Source organism: Melospiza georgiana, chromosome 7 (genome assembly GCF_028018845.1).
Source record: "Melospiza georgiana isolate bMelGeo1 chromosome 7, bMelGeo1.pri, whole genome shotgun sequence".
NCBI classification, from domain to species: domain Eukaryota; kingdom Metazoa; phylum Chordata; class Aves; order Passeriformes; family Passerellidae; genus Melospiza; species Melospiza georgiana.
In genome coordinates, this window is record NC_080436.1 from 34,959,652 (window position 1) to 34,979,810 (window position 20,159).

Genomic DNA, 20,159 nt, shown 5'->3' on the forward strand with positions numbered 1-20,159 from the left:
AAACAAGTAGTCTTTAGTTTTAGGGCAAGAATTTTCCACAGCATGCTTCAGCCACAGCAAGGAGAATGGGCTAGGACATAGACCAGAACAAGTTGCTGAGCAGAAGGAATGGGATTAAGAAGAAATTAATATTATATTTAGGAGAATATTAGGAAGTAATTCTTCATTGTGAGTGTGGTAAGTCGCTGGCATAGGGTGCCCAGCAAAGTTGTGGCTGCTCCAACCCTGGAAGTATCCTAGGCCAGGTTGGATGGGGCTTGGAGCCACCTGGGATAATGGAAGATGTTTGTGCCCTTGGCAGGGGGTTGGAATGAGATGATCTTCAAGGTCCCTTCCAGCCCAAACCAGTCTGTGATTTTTATGATTTTCTAGAGGCTGTTTTTAATGCAGGGGCAGAGAGCACCCCTGACTGCATGGAGGTACACACTGTGGGCTTCATCCACTGACATAAAAAAGCAGCATCTTAAGAGGTTGCAGAGTTGTACTCCTCAGAGGGAGGTGGGTGAAGTTATATTCCAGTCTCCCAAAAGGCTCCAGAGATGACAAAAATACTTTAAGCCTCAGAACTGCTCAGTTAAATATAACCTCTATGCCCATGGCAAAGCTACAAGTTAAAGGTCCCATCACAGGTAGGTGGCACAGGTGTAAATTTGCTGTTAAATGGGAAGGGCTTTAATTTTATGGCTGAAGTTTACAATAACATCTATAATCAATAGTCTAAATGCAAGAAAATAAAACACTTTAACTGCATATAAGACTCCAGAGCTTTGTGCTTTGTTTTACCTTTGGTTATTTGTTCTGAAAGGATTAAGTGCTTAAAAAGCTTAAACACATAGGAGGTGATTCTACTTTCTTTTATTGTGATATAAATTTGGGATAGTTCAATTAAAGTGAATGGGTATATACAGGTATAAAACTTGTGTAAACACTAAGAGCATAAGTCCTGCAGACTAAAGAGACCGAGAGGTTGCTGTAAATCGGAAAGATATTGAGCCCTTGTTTGTTTCATAACTGTCACCAAGTCATGAGTTTTAAAACAATGTATTATATCTTTTTTATCCTTGATCTGTTGCTTTCATGATCACTGGGAATAGATAGATTTTCCAGAATTATGATTATGTCTTCATATCATTCATTTTGGTTGTGGTTGCTACGTTACGAGACAGGGATATAGCAGAAACTCCCCTTGCTTTGTTGGAAATTCAAAGCTTTTCAGAAGTTAAATGATGGAAAATGGGAATGTTTTAAGACTTGATTCTTTAAAAAAGGCTTATTTCTGAGATACAGATGTGATGGTATTACTTTGTAAATGAGGTTTATTATGCCCAAATTAAAGATAAGGTATTGGTGTGAAGTAGTAAAGACTGGAGAGGAAGTGCAGTGAACTGTGCTAGAAGGCTCTGGAGTTACACTTGGCAGTGCCCTTCGGCCCTTTGACCTCCTGGTGGGCTTGTTAATGGCTATGGAAATGTGTCCCTTTTCATGCCTGGAGGTCAGGATTTGTTTTTGGAGCACTGGACATGTGCAGGTAGGAGCAGACAGGGCTGAGGCTTGGAATTGGTGCCAGTGGCGCTCTGGAGGGCTGTCCTTGCCCATGCTCACACAAGTTACTCTGAGAATATATAAAGGATTTTTTTTTCTTTTTAATTCAAGAGTTGATGAAGTTTAATTATCTCTCTGAGCTCAGATTTAGTTATTTTGCATAATTTTAATCACCGATGACCTAATTTTCATAGGTGTTAATTCCTGCAGCTCATACTGAATAGGAGAAGCAGATGCTCACACCTCTGGAAATGAGTCTTTAGGATCTAGAGTTCACAGCTGACTTCCTAAATCAGATATTGATAATGAGTTTTACCTTAGTCCATTTTTGTTTTAAGAAATACTTCCTTAAAACAACTATTTCCATGGCTGTGGAAAGATGCACGTGTTCTATATTTAAGATTTTAATTTCAAAAGTAGACCTGAAAAGCACAGATTTCTGAAGGGATGTGGAGGAGGAATCCCCTTCACCTGGTGTTTGCTGAAGAGCACTCTTCATTGCCTTTATGGTTGCATTTAACACTGTAGGGCCAAGAAGTGGGATTAGGAATTCCCAAAAGGAACTAGTGAGAAGAGGAATTCATGACTGTGCTTTATATGTTGTGGGAGTTAGATATTTGATACTTGTCATGTGAAAAGTGTGCTCTTCATTATTTTCTTTGGGGGTAATGAACCCTGTGACTGTATCCAGATTTGCACAAGATGCTGTGAGTTATTTAAGAGAGCATGACAGCTCATCTGAACAGTACCTGTAAATGCAAGTAATTGGCAGTATTCACAAATATTTTTTGTGAATACATTACAAAATTTGGTGCTAAAAAAAAAATCATTCACAAAAAAAATTCATTCACAAAGTAAGTTAAGAGAACATGTGTACTCTAACTAGTGTGTTTATTTTTAATATAGTTTTGAGATGCAGGTTTACTTGCCATAGCTGTCAGGAGCAGATACTGTGGAGAATAAACAGAATTATGATGTGGAAGGCTTTTTGTGCAGAGACACCCCACTGTGTTTGAGTTTACAGTGATCAGTCAGCAGTTAAGGAACATATGTAGTTTTAACAACTGTGGATCTGCTGTAAAAGGAGAGAGTACTTGTCTTGAGAATAAAGGAAGGAAATGATTTTACATCGTTTACGTTACACAAAACCCAAAGATTCTGTGGTAAAAATAAACTAGGAAATTTAGAGGAGTGGAGGCATAAAGCAGCACAAGTGTGAACAGATTGGTTATAAAAACAGTATTGCCTGAGATTTGTGTTTGGGAAGCTTGGGAAGACTTTGGGCTCTTATTTATTTACTCCTCTCAGACTGTGACCTGTGAATCAAAGCGAACTCTGCATGTGGAAACAGTTGTGTTAGAAGTATGCTCTGCATTTTCAGTCATGATGGGGAAATAAATTCTGCTTTCCATGGATAGACAGCACTGTTTTCCCTGTGGTTTTAATAAGTTCTTCCTGGCATTTAAGCTGATACTCACCAACAACTGTTGTCTGTACAGCATTCACCTACCTCTGTCCCAAAATATTGTAATTCCTTGAGAACCTTTAATGCTCTTTAGGTGTGAGTGGAACATAGAATGAAAGTATTTTTTGTTTTGAGCTTTCTGTGTTTCACAACTTGTGGAAAATGGAATTAACTGAGATGCTTTAGCTAATCCCTTGAAGGAACTGGCAGGACCTTGGGCACATAGAAAGGTGCCCCTTGTGGAAAAGCTGCAAGTGCTTGGAGCTCCATTACAAATGCAGGATTTCAGCTGTTAGAGGCATTTCAGAGCGAGGTGTTCAGCTCTTGGCAGAGAGGGGTGGTTTAGTGCTTTGAGACACATGTTTGAAAACTACTGTTCACACTTAATCAAACCTCTTAATCTTCACTCATTTTTTACTCTGTGCTCAAAGGTGCTGTCAGGATGATTTAGTGCTTCAGAACGCTTTGGAGATTGGTGCTCTGTCAAAAGTTTTACACAAGTGCTCCAGACAAATAGCACATGCTTAACCTATGTAAATTTAACACTCAAAATGTTTCCAAACATTCCCTGTTTTGGATAGGAAAGTGCTGCTACAAAGATTTAACCAATTGTATTTTGTCATCTAATTAAGTACCTCTCCCTTCCTGTAGTCTGTCAAAAACTAATTTTACCTGTTCTCTTTCTATTCCCAAAGGTTTGCCTGGAGGACTTCTGAGTGGAAAGCTTGCCAAGTGTCTCTGCTCCTTGACCAGCAGGACCCTCAGCAGCAGAAGCAGGCAGGGCTCTGTGGAGGTGGGATCCAGAGCCGGGTGGTGTACTGCGCCCAGATCGTCGTGGAGCTGGGGACACACCGGCCCAAGGAGGGTGCGTGTGCAGGGGCGCTCTGAAACGCTGGCCTGAGTGCATCTCAGTGGGAGAAACAGCAAGAAAAAAGTGAAAAACGTGGAGTCATTGGTAGCTGGTGCCCTCCTTGTGTCCATGCTCTCACAGGGAGGTGCTTGTGGGCACCAGAGGGAGCCCCGAGGAGCTGCCAGGAGCCGCAGCCTCCGGGGATGAATTGCTGCCAGTTCGGCTGTTCGCTTCATTGGGAGAGTTACAAAGGATGAAGGAACTAAATTATGCTTGGAGTTGACTTTTCTTCCTCTGTCATATATCAGGAAACCCAGCCCCTTGGTAGCTGAGTGCACTTATCTGTAGTGTAGTCTTAGTTCAGAATATAAAACAGGTTGTCACACACCATTCTGGATATGGCTTTAGCCTCTGCTTCAGGTTGATACACAATCTTTCTTGTGATTTGAAGAGGAAAGCAAAAATAATATTGTCACAACTTTTGAGCAGACAGACGGGTTTTGGACACTGGAAGTGAGTTATATTTCCTTTAGAAGAATAATAAGTAGTTGCAGATTCTCAATGAATAATTCATCATAGGCTGTTTTATTTACTCAATGTGGTGCTCTTGCAGAATGTGTTTTAGAGCAGAGATGTAAGATAATAACAACACAATATTGTGTCTTAGATTTTTTACTTACAGAGGAGAAGCAAGAGTTTCCTGGATGCCCAGTGTGTGTCCCAGCATCCCTCACATACTCTGAGGTCATGGAAAACCAGACCTGTTTTAATTTCTATTCAGTCCATGCACAGTGGCTGATTCACCTCTCCCAGACATCTGGCACTCCTGTGCTCTCCCAGCACAACTCCTCTCTCTTGTTCCACACAAGTGTGGACTTTCAGAGTTGGAAAGTGCTGTTGATAAAAGCTGTGTGGCATTTATTGACTTTCTTCATCCTTCTGAGCCTTCCTATGTTCCTTGCAGCCATTGTGGGGCAGGTTGGTGAGCAGAGAGCTCGAACTGACTTCATTCACACTTTATTCTTTGTCAGAATTGTGAATTTCTCAGCAAGACTAGAGGAGTGCCTCTGAATTCCTTGAGCATTTCTGTATCTCATGACCAGAGTGGTGCTGCATACCCAGTGTGTGACCCACCTGCAGATTTTTCCCTTGCTCAAAGTTCAGTTCAGCTTAAAAGTTGCCAGCCCTCTCCTCAACTAAAAAAACCCCACCAACCATGCAATACCTCTTCCTTGTATTTACACTTCTAATCTTAAAAAAAAATATTCATATAGTCAGCTGGAAAAACCCAGCTGTGCAGGGCAATTGTACTAGTTATAAACTATTACTGTAATTTGAAAGCAGTAGTGCAGATGTACAGTAGTGCTGGAAAAATGAAAATCCCATCTACTGTCAGCACAGTGACGTGCAAATGGAGCAGGAAAAGCCTTCCCTGTTATCCCTCCTCATCCAGTGATATTCAGTGTGTCTCATTTACTAGCTGACTAATTTTTATTCTTTGAATAAATAAAGAATTACATATTTTTTGCTTTTTCTTTTGGCAGTCAGAACTGGCAGAATGCTTTTATTTATCACTATCTCATCTTTTACTGTACCAATTTTTCAGTGATGAGAAGATGAAGAAATTAATTCTCTGTGTATAAGCAAATATAGTGTCTAATTGCTACCATCAAAAGCACAGTAATTTTTCTTTCTTCACCTCTTGAGTGTCCTTAAAGGGATCATTCAGGAGTCAAACAAGCAAGTCTAATGGAACATTACCATCCATCACAGTTGTTATTCTTCTGGTTACTTCCAAAGAGAATTTGGAGCTGGGCCCAATGACATATGTGAAAGAAGATTTTGTCCCGTGGTCTCTCCAGCAGCATTCTGGGATAAAATATGTTGAATCCTAGTTGGAGACAGGTACCATCTGTGATGTGTTTATACATAGTGCTCAAAGCTCTTTTATCCCCCAAGGATGTCTCTCCCATTTTTTATTTGCCTAGTCTTCCCATCTATTTCTTCTTTTATTAAAATGTGTGTTTGGAAAGGGAGCACATGTTTCCTTGAGCCCCTATATATCAGCTGTTCAGAAGGTTAAGTCTACTGAAATCTTTCTGTATTTTGATTATAAGGTTCCAACTTGAAGATACTGAAAATGGAAAACTCTCACTCAGGTATTACTTTAAGAAATGCATTGATAAGATTTCATATTTTTCTCCCCCAAGAGGTGACCTAACTAAGAAATCCCTGTCTTGTTCCAAGTGAAGTTATATGTTTTCTAAGCCTTGAGGAGGATGTTCATACTATTAATATGAGTATTTGGAAGGAAAAGATATTGCAGTCTTTGAAGTGCTTGGTAATATTCCTGCATTCTGAGGCTGTTACAGCTGAATTTACATTTTACATTGGTAAATGTGTAAAGTGCTGGGCAGTTCAGAGGTCTGTGAATGTAGGTAACCCTAAGTGAAGAGACTGTGCTGGTTTTGATGCTGACTGTTCTGTCCAAGGAGTCCAATCCCTTCTCCCCTGGGAGGCCTTTGTTAATTTAGGCTGAACTTTAACATGATTACCTCTTACAGATCCTGCTGTCTTTAAGTATCTCACTGAATTTTAACATGTTTGAATTTATAATGCTTAATTTTTCACAAAGAGATTGTAATCTAGTAATTCCAGAGATGGAAGTAGCAAATCTGCATGTTTGAAATGATGTTGCTTTTAAAGAGGAGACACATTTTGCACAAAAAGTAGCACAGAATATGCAAGTGAGCTGCTTGTGGTACAGCCCTTTCTGCCCTTCAACTGTGATATTCCTTCATCCCTGTGCCTGGAATCCCATTTCTGGAACCAACTGTAGGCATGGTGGTGACCACCCTTCTTTGTACTTCTTTTTAAAATTAAGTCTGTTCACTCATGTGAAAACTCTCTTAAGCAAAGTAGAAATGCACATCATTAATTTATTTTCAAAGCCAGACACCACTACCATAGGACACACATGCTTTCTTCTCCTCTATAAGTGGGCTTACAAAAAGAGAAAAGATTTTTGGGGTTTTATAAAATTTTATCTGAAATATATTGTTCCATAATAAATTTTAATTGATCTGGGTGAATATCACTAACTAGCAATCCCCAACAAAAAAGACATCTGGTAGGGAAGAATATTATGCAACAATCTGTTTATGAAACCTCTCCTTGTTTGGTAGTACAACTCTGCTCTCAATAAATTATTCCACTGATATGGGAATGAAAATTTCTCTTAGAATCTGGGACTGGTGTCTGTATTTATGTTCAAAAAGTTAGTAAACCTATGTAGTTCCTAGATTTAATTTTCTACCTCAGGATTTTTTTACCTTCTTTTCTGAAGACCAGGGAGTATCCTTCTGTTTTCTAACGAATTTTCCTTTTTGGCTTTATCTGGAAACTGTATCTCTTTCTCAATAGTCTGGGAGATGGCAGTCTTTATAAAATACTCCAGAAGTATTTCCTCTCTTCTCTGAACTACTTACCTGCTGTCTCTAGTGGCTGGGATTGCTGCTCTTTCCATATTTTCTGTAGTTTTCTAACTAGGGTTCTGTCTGCCCTGTCATTCTTTCATAAAATTTGTGCCTTATATATCTTGACATTTTTCCTTTTTTACTTGTTTGAATGAAATCCAATTCACGTCTTGCTCTCAGAATTTTCTTAGAGTGCTTTTGGAGCCTGTCTGCTTAAGTTTCAGTTATAGGACTGAAAAGACCTTTGTGAAGTAAGGCTTTGCTTCCTTGAATCTTCTTTATTGTTTACTCTGCATAGTAAATTTGGCTAATAAAATGTATCTCTTACTACCTGCTCAGCAGAAATCATTGCAGGTTCCTGTCTTCTTAATTTTTGTTATTATATCTGAAAATCCACATAAAATTCTCATGCCTGTACAAGGTTCTAAAGTTTTGTTTACATTTTTTTTGTTTAATGATTTTCTCCATCATATTTGTCTCCATATATTTGTTTTTATTTGAGCTTTAATTTCAATAGCAGGTATGTGACACAGTTGTGCCTTCATTGTTTTTGGATAGCTTTTAGTGTTACCCTTCAAAACTATTTTGTGCAGAAGTCTCTATCATGTTTATATTCCTCTTTCCTTTGAGAGATATCCAACCCTCACCTGTTAGCAGGCATAGTACCTTGCCTTACTCCCCTGCAGTTCCCCAGCCTATCCTAATTTTTGCTTTATTTTTAGGATAAAATTCCACCTGGTTCATTTTACATCAGATTGGTTTTTTATAAACTTGTGTGTTGCCAGCTGTAGCAGCAAAACCTCCTTTAGTCTGTTTACAGCTGAGGACTTGGAAAATCCTCAAGTACCTGTTCAGGTCTAATGGTTACTCTCTGATCCATCCCTCTGTGTATTCCCTTATGTAGTTTTGTCTTACAAGCCTCTTTACTGGCAGAATCACAAAATGGTCTGAAGCTGAAACTGGTCCCCTGCACTTTCATCTAAGTCCTACTTCTACAAGTCTCAAAATGATTATTTTATGGCCTTTATGCATTCTTGTTTTCCTCAAAATATTGAACTTTCTCCCTACTGCTGATAGACAAAAATGCCTATTCCTTTCTTATCTGATGAGTGGTTTTTTCAGACTCTTCTTGATTCCCATATGGGAAATATTTTGGCCTTGTGTTTTGTTTTTCAGATATTGGTGCCTTTTTAGACTTGCACAGAGATTGATTTGAGGAGTCCTTTTGTTGATATGTTATTCTCTATTTATTTTCCTCCCTTTCTGTCCTATTGTCTTTTTTAGCTCCAAAATGTGCTGTTTTACCTCCTTTGCTCTGTTTGCTCTGTTTCCTAATGAGGGTGCCACAATTTTTTCCCTGCTAGTTCTTTGTTCTGCTCTGAATCATGACCTTCCAATGTGTGTCTCCTGGGGGATTAGTGTTTCAAACTGTTGCATGTTCAGTAAACTCTGGTTTTGGGAAGGGGACAGTGCCAGTGGAAAGCCCAGTTTGAACATGCCCCCATCCCTTTGGGTGCCAGGGGTCTTGTGGAGCACCAGGTCCAGCTCTTCAGGAACTGGAGTTGGTTGGGCAGGTTGTTGTCATTTATGGCTTTTGCCATCCTGCATGTTGGATGTACATCCTGCATGTAAAGGACTGTGTTGATGAAGATAAGCTGCCTGTGGTGTTTAGGAGTTGATGCAGGTTATGCCCTGTTGGAGTGAACCCTGTGTGGACTGTGAGCACTATATTAAATGCACACTTTTTTTTTTTTTTTGTGGTAAATTTATGCTGGTGAAACTGCAGGAATGAGAAGATTAATTTGCTCTACGGAAATTAGAATTTTAGGACTTTGATGTTTAAATCCTGTTTTCCTTGTCTGGTTTATGAAATTGAAAAGGAATAGGTTAGAATATATTAGTAATGAGAAAACTTGGCTAGGACTGTAGGAGGGAGAGAAATAATGGTCAGCAGTGGTGTGAAAAAAGCTTTGTTGAGCTGCTCCTGGTGCAGCAACTGGAGCATCCAGCCTGGAGCTTAGCTGACCTGAATCAGCTAGAAGCCAGATTCTCAGGTGGAACCTCTCCCCCCCAAGGATCCCTCTCATCCCAAACTAGTTATTTATCACTGGGATGGCTGTATTGGCTTGAAAAGATGAGAAATACACCTCTGAAGTGTGAAATATATTCAGGGAAGTCTGTATCAGATTTATATTGCTGTGATGCCAAGTTATTGATCTGTAAGCTCACCAAATGCTGAGCAGATTTATGAGATACAACTCACATAATGGAAAAATAAATATGTAACAGCTGGCTTCTTCAGGGGAAACCCTGTAGAAGCAGGAGAGGAAATGATTTTATTCAGATTGTTGTAGTGCTTGACAGTGGTATTTAAATGTGCAGTTCAAAAATTTGAGTTTGAATCCATTAAGAAAGAAAAACCCAACATTTTCCCTAATGTCTTTCAGAGGTCTAATACTTTTAATTCTTTCATACCTTAAAACTAATTAAACTAAAATGAAGTGAATAATGTTTAAAAAGACTTTGACAGTGAAAAAAGTGAGCCTTTTAAGAGGTGCCTTATAAAAAATAGGCCTTTTTTTTGTCAATAAGCTATTTGCTATGACCCTGAATAGTTATCACTTTATAAATGCCTGAATTTGTTTAGCTGACTGTGGTATGCAGCAAATAATGTGTTGCCCAGTGAGTTCACGTGAGATTCCAGGTTTTAGTCCAGGCTTTTATCTTTGCAAGCTAACATTTTAATTACATCTGTGTTTTTATAATTATTTCCTGCCACTGGAACTGGATTAATTCCCTCCCAGACAGTGATGGTTTGTTCTGTGTAATTTTGTCCTGCTGCTGTTCTGAGGCTGGGGAGCTGCATTGTGTTCAGACAATAACAGGGAGAGAGATGAAAAATTAAAAGGATTTGTGTGCACGAGGCTGTGCCACAAACTGGGACACTGGGGAGAGAGGAGGGAGCCAGAGGTGTCTGGAGCAGGGGACTGGAGATAAATGCAGTTTGTGTGCCAAGGCCAGCCTGGCTGCTCCCAGCATCCGAGTCACCAGCCCAGCTTGGGGCCACCTGTGCCACGTCCCGGTGTCCCAGGCACATCCACAGAGGGGCTTCTGTTGTGCCAGTCACAGAAGAGGCTCCTCCTTCCTGTGGAATGAATGCTGAACACAGCAGTGGGCAGGGCTCACACTCTTAAAGGCTTTCATGAAGTTTTCGTGGATTTTCTTCCTGTTTCATAGGTTTTCTTCCTTGTTTTCCTTGTTTCTTCTCTACCCTCTCTGGTGGTCTGCTCTAGCGATTTTCAGCATTTTCTGGCTAACAGCCAAAAGGCTTAAATATCCTGCAGAATCCTTTTTTGCTTTCCATCATTGGCTTTGCTGCCATCCCAGCATCCCTGTTGCCTCTGCTGTTTTTCCTGGACACTCTTAATGAATTGTCACCTCTGATCTGCTCAGTCATGTGGCTGCTGGTGGGGAGCCCCGTGCTCACTCTGAATGTTTGCCAGATATGTAGAGTGTTGTTAATCTCCACAAGTTCTGCTGTAGCAAAACAATGCAGTATCCCAGCTGAGATCATAGTCCTGTTGAGCAGCAGAGGGAGGACACAGGGATACTTTTTGTCTGTGTCACTTTAATAAAATTGTGAGAATTTTTATTGTTCTGAAATGCATTAAGCCGTTGTTGCTCTTGGCAATCCACTATTAACCCTCTTTCATGCTGTGATTAGCTTTCTATTCATACGTTGTTCCTTGTCTATTAAATGGATTTTAATTGAAAATAGGCCTCCAACTTTGTACTTAGTGGCTTCAAAACTAATTGATTTTTCCTGAAAGCATAAAGGAACCCTTTCCCTCAGACATGGGGTGCATTAGGCCTTAATGGAGGGGTGCAAGGGACTGGGGTTGGTGCCATTTCCAGGCTGGTCAGATGGCATTCACCACTTCTCCCTTGTGCAGTGTTTTGTTTTTGCTATAAAAATGTCTTTCAGGTTAGAGAAATTGCTTGCAAATGTTGTGCTAGGTTTACCCCTATTGTGTTTTACACATGAAGGTGTTTTTATAACATAACTCGCTCCTTTGTGGTTTTCTCAAGTAATTTCCCTTTGTATTGATCCAAGTGTCTTTGGTTTATAAGTCCCAGCAAAGGCAGAAAGAGCTTTCACAAGGATATGCCATCCCTTTCTCATAGCTGCCTTGTATCCTGGCAATCTTCAATTTGGATTAGTTTTGCCATATGGTAAACATTTGGATTTATTGCCTTGAGAATTGAGTATTACCTCAAATATGTAAGAGGCAGACCTGATAATCTTTGTGTGTATTCCAGATATATTAGTGATATTTAGAAAAATCTCATTTTAGTTTTAGTTAAAAAATACTTGGGTTTTCACTGTAAAAGGAAAATGTAGTTAAAGTCCAGGAAAAAAGTGTTATTTACCTCCTGAGGAGTTGAAAAATCATATTTGACAGGGCCCCCTGCAAACAAAATGCCATCCTATGCATTTCTGCCTCTTGTTTGGTCAGCATTGCTTTTAACATAGTGTGAGTATGTGTGCCTGCAAGGATCTGTCCACATGACTCTATTCAAAGATAATTTATTTATTGGCTTAAAATTGCATTATGGAAATAATCATATCAGAGCTGATTTCCTCTTCCTCCAAATCATTACCTCAGTAAAAATATATAGGGAAACAAGACACTTTAGAACCCAATTTATTATCTCCTGCTGGTAGCAATAACCTGAAAATAACAGCAAATAGTAAAATTCAAACTTGAGGCAAGACACTGGTGCTGGGAACAGCTGCAGTTGCATTTATAAAGGATAGATTCAATATAACAGCTATAGAAATGTGCAATGTTTCAGAGGCTGCCAGATTAGTACTTGATTGCTTTTTCAAGTTTATTCTATAGATTGGGAAGAACACAGGATTTTAAAAGGTATGAACAAGTGTCATAAATAAGTTGCTACTTGAATCAGAGATGTTTCCTCCCCCTCTGCTTTCCTGGCTTCTACCTTTCACCTTCCTCCAAAAACGTGGCTAAGGTTGTTCCAAGGAAAATAATTACACAAAAAGCACTTTTTCTGTATGAATGCAGGAAAATGCCACTACAGAGTCAATTATTGAATGAAATCAGAAGGCTGGCCCATTCCTAAAGACATTCCTGGCAGCTCTGGTCATTTATCATAGGCATAATGTCAGGTTTTTTCCCTGAGCAGGACATGCCCAGCCAGGCTCCCCGTGCCATTTGGAGGCTGCAGTGTTTGAGAATTTTGGCATTTAAAGGGTCCAAAGAAAAATTTCCCCTTATCATTCCTTTATAATTAAAAAAAAAGATAAATTTGTTTGAGTATAAAAGAATGACACTAGAAGATCACATAAAGCTCTGAAATAAACCAGATGGAAATCAGAGTTTTTAATCAAATGGCTGAAGAAGAATGAAATTCTGTTTTGAAGAGGACCCTGCTGGTTCATCCTGTCACTCTGGGTGGAAACTGTCTCTCTACCCCTGCCAGGTGTTGGAAAAGGATGGCATTGTATATGCATTTGTCATTACAGCTTGGGTTTTTTGTTCTGGTCTTATTCCTGAGGACTGACTGGAGGACTGCAGTCAGTGTAGAGTGAGGAGCAGAAGCTGGCACAGACTTGGAATGTATTTGGATATTTGATCAGAATGGTATTTTCTGATTTACCTTTCATAGAATGCAAAGAACTATGTAAGGAAGTGAGCAAAAAGCAGCCTTATTCCAGTGCCAAATGGGAAACATTTCCTGGGAAAAGAGCTCCCAGGGCTAGAATTAAACAGGGCATCAGCCCAAGGGAGGAAGAGGAACAGGAGGGTGGTTGGCAGGGGGAAGGAGGCAGGAATTTCCATCAGAATGGGAAGAAGTCATCCATGAGTGTGGGATCAGTGGTAGCCCCTTTGACTTTTTCTAATCAATTTTTCTTGATTTTTTAATCCAAAATCAATTTAAAATCATCTTGGGTGCACTGGTTGGTTTTCAAAGAAGGAGAACCATCCAGCTGTATCTAGGCTTCCACATTTAAATAGTTAAATTCAGTATAGAAACAACCTAAAAATCAATGGGGAGGGAAGAGCCATTCCTGGCAAAAACACCTTAAGTTAGAGCAAAGCAGGACTGGACTTCATTCCTTGGGCTGACCATTTGTACAGTTTTATTTCCTTTCATTTCTCTGAGTGAACTTCCAGAAAATTGATACAGTTTTGTAAAGCTTGATGCTGAGAGGCAGGTTAAGCCATGCATGAGACTTCTTGGTAAAATAAATACTCTTATCCTTAAAACTCTAATATTTATCTCATTCTGTCTGACACTTCACTTGCAAGGTTTCTAGAAAAGGTCTCTTTATGTGAGCATTCAGGTGAATTGGATTTATGCCACCTTGTTCTAATCTTTAAATGAATATGTCAAAGGCCTTACAGGGTCTGAGAAAACATTCAGAAAACAGTCTTTTTTTACCAATATATTATCTTTCAGCTTAGAATTAAATCACACTGTTGTTTAATCCTATTATTCTGATGAGTTGGAATCATAAGCACTGATATTGGTCTGAATATCACTTTAGACTGATAGGTCTAAACTCAGCTTCAGGATGTGCAAATCAGAATTTGAGGTTGTGAACATTAAATTCTTGTGTCTAAAAGAAAAAAGAAGTGTTTTTCTTCAAATGATTAATTTTGAAGAAAATGGTGTAATATCAGAAAAAGGAAAGATTACTCATATGTTGGGCATGTTTTTACAAATTCTTTTAAAATCAATTCCATGCATGGAAGCAAAGAAAAACAGACATGAAAAATAAAAATGAGAATAAAACAAACTCAGTAGCTATAAAAATTAATGAAGTCTTGGTAATGCCATGGCAAAGTAAACTCAAACAAGCCTTTGCCTTTTGAAAGACTGCTTTGATATTGATTTATCTAAAGAGACAGCCAAATTCAGCCCATAATGTAATTGAAATGCAATATCATATAATGACTCAGAGGACAGATTTAAGAGTCTTTCTTTGCCTTTCTTTTCCTTTCTCCCCCTGCCCCAAATAAAAAGGTGAGAGAAGTTAATTGAATCTAGAAATCTCTTATGATAAATGAAAATACAGAGAGTCAACTTTCCAAATCCATTGTCAGTATCAACTAAACTGGAGCTTGGCAGGGTTTGGGATTGGCTCATTTCTGGGATAAAGAGGATTGGAGATCCATGGGTGCAGGCAGCTCAGGTAAATGTCTCTCCTCCCAGGCAGGAAAGATGCTTTGTGCTTGAGTCTGTGTAGAATAATCTGAGAGCTCTGCTCAGTTTTAGTGAAAGAAGATGAAGAAATTCCAAGGTCTGGACACTGCATCCATAATCCAGAGATGGCAGTGCCCTGAAGGGCATGGAAATGGAGAGAGTCCCCTATGCTGGGGTTTTACTCACCTGCCTCTGCCTGGCTCCCAATTGCAGTGGGAGTTTTGTGGATTCCCTGCTTGGGGTGTCTTTCTCTTTAGACCTCTCTAAAGAGGTCTCCTTGGCCATAAATGTGGGGATTAGATCCTGGTTTGTTACTCCAGGGCTGCTGAAAATCAGCGCTCAATCTAGTTTTAAAGCACCTGATTGCAACTAAGCATAGTCTCAATGGCTTGCTGAATAAGTGTGGTTTAGATAAAACTCTGAAGTGCCTTTCTAAACACAGGATTAACTTTGTGCCCTGGGAGATAAGACCCTGAAAAATCAAAATCACTGGATTTTGGTGCATTCTGAATAACTAAGTCCAGCAGGACAGAGTTACAACCTTGATTTTCTTTCTTTCCTCTTTTTTCCTTTCCCTCAGTTGCCAGACCAGTGGATGGGAAGCTTTGCCAGGGCGCTGCCCCTGCCAGCTCCCAGCTGTGCCAGGTGCCGTGCCGGGCCGAGTGCGCGGTGTCCCCGTGGGCGTCGTGGGGTCCCTGCCTGCCCGAGAGCTGCCAGCACCGCCACGGAGGGAGAGGTGAGCAGGAGTGCAGCATTGCAGGGGGACTGCAAAAGCAGGGCTTCCACACTGGACATTGGGGGCCTAATGTGTTTTTAAAAAAATGAATCTAACACAGGATGAAGCTCTTGGATGTGCGTAGTGGAATCTGACCTTTAAAAGCTTTTTGCCGTAATTCATGTGAGAAGAAAAAGTAAGATTTTTTTTCAAGCTGATTCAGGTGCTTTTGTCCTGCCCTAAACTTGTGCAGGATGATCTCTTGGGCCAGCAGCTGCCAGGCTGCCCCTCTCTGATCCCCTTGGAAATCCTACTGCATGCCTGGGTTCCAGGGCAGTGTATCAGGATGGAGGTACATCCCACAGCCCTGAAATCGACTCAGGTGGACCCAAGAGGTTGTTCTCATTGTTGTGGATTTGGTTTAAATTCCTGGAAGAAGGATATGCAAATGTAATTCAACCTCCCCTGGATTTTAATTGAAAGCTGTACATGTTTGTTACTGTGACACATTGAGACTCCTCACAGAGCCTTTCCTAAGGCTCTAAGTTGGAAAGATGGTTCTTGGAGTGCATGTCAGGGAATGGATATTATTGTTTGGAAATAAGCTCTTCTGAAAACTGCTTAAGTATGTGAAATGATTTCAACTGGTCAAAAGCTTTCAAACAAAAAGCGAAATAATAAAAAATAATAATAATTGCAAACGCATTTCATGTTTAAATTGTTTTGAATAATTTCTTTTTGCGATTTGAGAACTGTGGAACTTTGATCTGTTATATTCTCTGTGATGTTTTATTTTAAATTTTATTTTCTGTTTCATGACCGAAGCATTTCCATGAGGCCTCTTCTAATGCTGTATATTTGCCCCTGCTCCAAGACTGTCAGAGGAAAAACCCACATGTATTTTTTTCTGCCTTTTTGTTAGAATTCTGTGTCATTTACATAACAGAACTTGCTGAAAGATACTTGTGTATTAGTTCTGCATTGTGTATAGCAACATGACTTTTGGTTTTATTCAGAAGGAGGTAGATTATGTAATCAATTCTATGATTATTTCTGTAACCTTTTTCCTCCACTTTACATTTGAATCTTCCAGTTTAATAGGATGTCATTTCAAAGAGGTCTGATATGTATTATGTATCAGAAAACCTTATGCCTTCATGAAACAGAATACTAATTTCTTAGTAAACTGTTCTGCTGTGTCTCAAAACAAATCCTTTCGTTAGTGGATTCCCAGGCAGAATGGAGATGTCATTTATATCTTCAGTTCCTTAACTGTTCCTCTCTTTATCTTAATGCTGTTATAACATTAATATATGCATTGCTGGTAAATTTCTATATGCTGACGTGTATATTTCTGTCTAATGCTGATGAAAGGGAAAAAGAAATGTGAAAAATGTGAGTTTCTGGAATTCTTTGCACACTGTTAGATTTTGCATGCCTGGACACCTACAGTGCTGTCCCAATCAACCCAGTTTGTAAATATTGTTCGCTTGTTTGTCTTTAAATCCCCCAGCTCCAGATTCCTCATATAGTCCTCTCACTACTAGATTATTGCATAAATATTTATTTCTGTTGTCCATTTAACCCAGCTGTGCTTTTTCCAGGCTTCAGGATGAGGCAGAGGCAGGTGGTGGTGGATCCCGTGGGCGCCCTGGCGGGCTGTCCTCATTTGGTGGAGTCCATCCCGTGCGAGGACGCGCGGTGCCACGAGTGGGAGGTGTCGGAGGGAGCCTGTGTGACCGACCGAGGGCACTGTGGGCCTGGGCACCGTGCCCTCAAGGCTGTCTGCAGGAGCAGGAAAGGTGAGCTGGGCTCTGCTCTTAAAAACCCCGTGGATTTTTGTGCCTCCTAAAATGACGTTTTGTTCCGGAGTAATTGGCGCTTATGTACGATGGCTCCTTACTGAATTTTTTATGAAACTTTCAGATTTTTGAGTTGGCTGTTATGCTCCTTAAAGCCTGAGGCTGGTAGAACCAAGGATTTTGCCTGGAGCCTTCTGTTCCATTTTATCCTAAAGGGAATGGCTCACCAGTGCGGGTTCTGTATTGTCATTTCTGGCCTTATTACCACAAAAATGGGATTTTTTTACTAAATCAGGGCTCTCACGGAGGTCAGCAGCTCCATGGTCATTTAGAATATCAATCCAGCTCCCAGAACTCTGGTTTTAGCCTGTGGTCTGAATAATTCTCTCATTGGGATAACGCTGTTACAGTCACGAGCAGGGATGCTCGGTTGTGCTGCCAGAATTAATAGAGGTCTGAGATGTAAATGAAATTATTTTACTGAGTAATCCTTCCCTTGGCAGCAGTTTGAGACCTGCAGAGTGTTCAGTGTACAAGTTGCTAATAATGAATAAGTACATTTTTATGTGACGTTTACAAACAGCCAGCAAGATGTTATTTCTTGTGTGTGGTTTGAACCTCAGCCAAAAGTTTCATTTCTTGATAAGGTCACTGTTGTCAGATCTTTAGATTCAATTACATGGAGCAAAATTTTGCAGTCCTTAGTCACAGCAAGACTGTGCTATCATCTCAAAAGTGGCAAAACTGTGCAACTTTACAGCCTGATACTGTATTTGAAATGGAGAATTCCTCTTTTACAATTTCAGGGTGATAACAAGTGGTTAATTAGTAAGTGGTTAATATAGTGTGTTGTTTATGAGGCACTAAAACCTGGCAGAAAGAAATAATGGCTGCTTTGTCTGAAAAGCACAGATTCTCTTGAAATATATTTAAATCTGTGTGGTTTTCTTGTCAGTTTGTGAGAATGGGAGGAATAAAAGAAATCTTCAACTGTTACAAAATGACACTGTTAGAATGTCAAGGAGAGCAAAGAGCTCACTCTGAATTTTGCCCGAGTGGTCTCTGCTGGTGTGTGATGATTCCTGTAGGTCCAGGCCAGCAGGATGAGTGCAGGTGGAGGCTGGCATTGCTGAGGAGCACAATGTACATCACACTGCTGAGGCTGTGCCAGCATCCATCTCTGTGCCCCAACTTGTGCTGGGACAGAAAGTGTGTTCCATGGCAGGTGCTCACTGATCTCTGATCAAACTGTTCTCTGTGGCTATGATCCTTCAGAGGCCAGGCCTTTGAAGTGTCTCTCTTTCACTCATTTGTTCAACAAGGTATTGGAAGTCTCACAATAACCTTTTCATTTCAGTTATTCTGTGCATGTTCTAGTTACAAAAAAAAATTTGGTGGGACAGTCTTCCTACCCCACCAGCCTGAGACAAACATTGTTACTAGATATGATCAGGGTCCGCTTAAAACTGAGAAGGTTTCACCAGGAAATGTGAAGGGAGGTTAACAGGCAGGTTGGAATCACTGCTTAATATTACTCTGTAGACTTTCTGGAGTCTTGATTGAGTATGAGAGGTCTGGAAGAGTCCTTACAGTTGAAGCTGGAAAAAGAGTCAAATTGTTTCTTTTCTTAATTCACTAACGTAGTTGCTTTGTTCATAACCTTATTTATTTCCTTCTGTAATGTTCTTTTACCTAGATTTCCTTTGCAAAAAGTAGTCTGCTTTGTTTTTGGATAGAAGTTGGAGTAAGTGTCAGCTTTGCTTAATGTGTTTTACCTGGAGTAGCTGGTTAGTTGGCAGTAGGAGGTCAGAAGGGAATTATGTTAAACTCAGATGTGTCATTGACAGGTGAAATAGCATGAGGCCTTTGTCCATGCTTAGCATTGTACAGATGCTCAGTATTCTGTGCAAGCAATGGCCCTGCTGAAAGCTGTGTTGTGTGCTGCTATTTTCATTTACTTAAGCATCATTTGTAGAATTCAGCTCTGAAATCCAGTGATTTATCCAATCATTCTGTCATCCATGCTTGGCATTATTGCTCAGTATTCCTACTGAATGCCTGAAGGGATGAAAAAAAAATCTTTTTGGAACCTGTTAAATGCCAAATCCAGTATATCATCAACTTAACAGTTCATTTGGGCCTGGAGTGTGTTGATTAGGGTACTTTGGGTTGTCTCTGTATCCCTGCCAGCAAGATGCCTTCATTTTCATGTAAATGCCAAACTTTGTGATGTGGTGCTCTCCTCGTGTTGGTGCCGTCTGCTCCCTTCTCTTCATGAGCAGCTTCTGTGCTGTTGATGTCAGCTGTGCTGCAGAAGGGTTTTCCATCAGGCTTCTTGTCCTTCCCTCCCTTCTCCATCCTCAGTGGCTGAACCTGTGTCCTTTGTCAGCTGTGCTTTTCTGTGTAACACTGGGCTCTCCATGGCTCAGGCACAGGAGGCCTTTTCCATGTTGAGTCTGTTTTTTCACTTGCCAAAAAGGAGCTTTTGGCCACCACATTTTCCTTCTCCCATGTACTGTCCCCGGTTCCAGCCCATGCCATGAGAGAGGTGAGTGGGGTGCAGGGGCTAGAGAATCTCTCTCACCTTTGAATCCCTTGTAGTGTCCTTTCTTTCCATGGTAAAGAGCCATCATTTCTGGTGAGATTGTTACACTGGGCTGGGTAACAAACTGCTGCCGGCCTGAGCTGGAGCTTGGGCAACTTGGGAACAAGTCACAGCTGGGTCAATCTCTACTTTGTGGGTTTCTCTGAAGGCTTCCCTCTCTGTGTAAGGCCTTGCATGAAGTTCAATGATGTAACACTTGTGCTCAGCCCAGAGGTACAGAAATGACTTTTTTGCTTCTTAAATAGGTTAATTTGTAATGGTGAAGTGGCTCCACAGAGCACATACTATGGGCAGCAGGGTTTTATGTAGTAGCTGGAGTCTGTAATTTGTGATTTGCAGTGCTTTAGCGCAGATGAGGAGTAATGAGAAGACAATAGTAATCTCATTACTTTGTCTTTATTAGGTGTCTGCTCCCACCTAGGAGTGTCTCTAAGCTCTGTTAATAAGTTACTGAATATGTGCAAGATA

General features: G+C 40.3%; 1 protein-coding gene across 3 annotated transcripts in view; it reads left to right on the forward strand.

Annotated features, from left to right (window-relative positions):
- THSD7B (thrombospondin type 1 domain containing 7B) overlaps nt 1–20,159 on the forward strand; it is a 298,829-nt gene that overhangs the window by 118,000 nt on the left and 160,670 nt on the right. For all 3 annotated transcript variants that reach the window (XM_058027753.1, XM_058027754.1, XM_058027755.1), the window contains exons 6-8: nt 3,703–3,872; nt 15,150–15,305; nt 16,889–17,086. In XM_058027753.1, the coding sequence (XP_057883736.1) occupies nt 3,703–3,872; nt 15,150–15,305; nt 16,889–17,086 (524 nt within the window). The remainder of the gene's footprint in view (nt 1–3,702; nt 3,873–15,149; nt 15,306–16,888; nt 17,087–20,159) is intronic.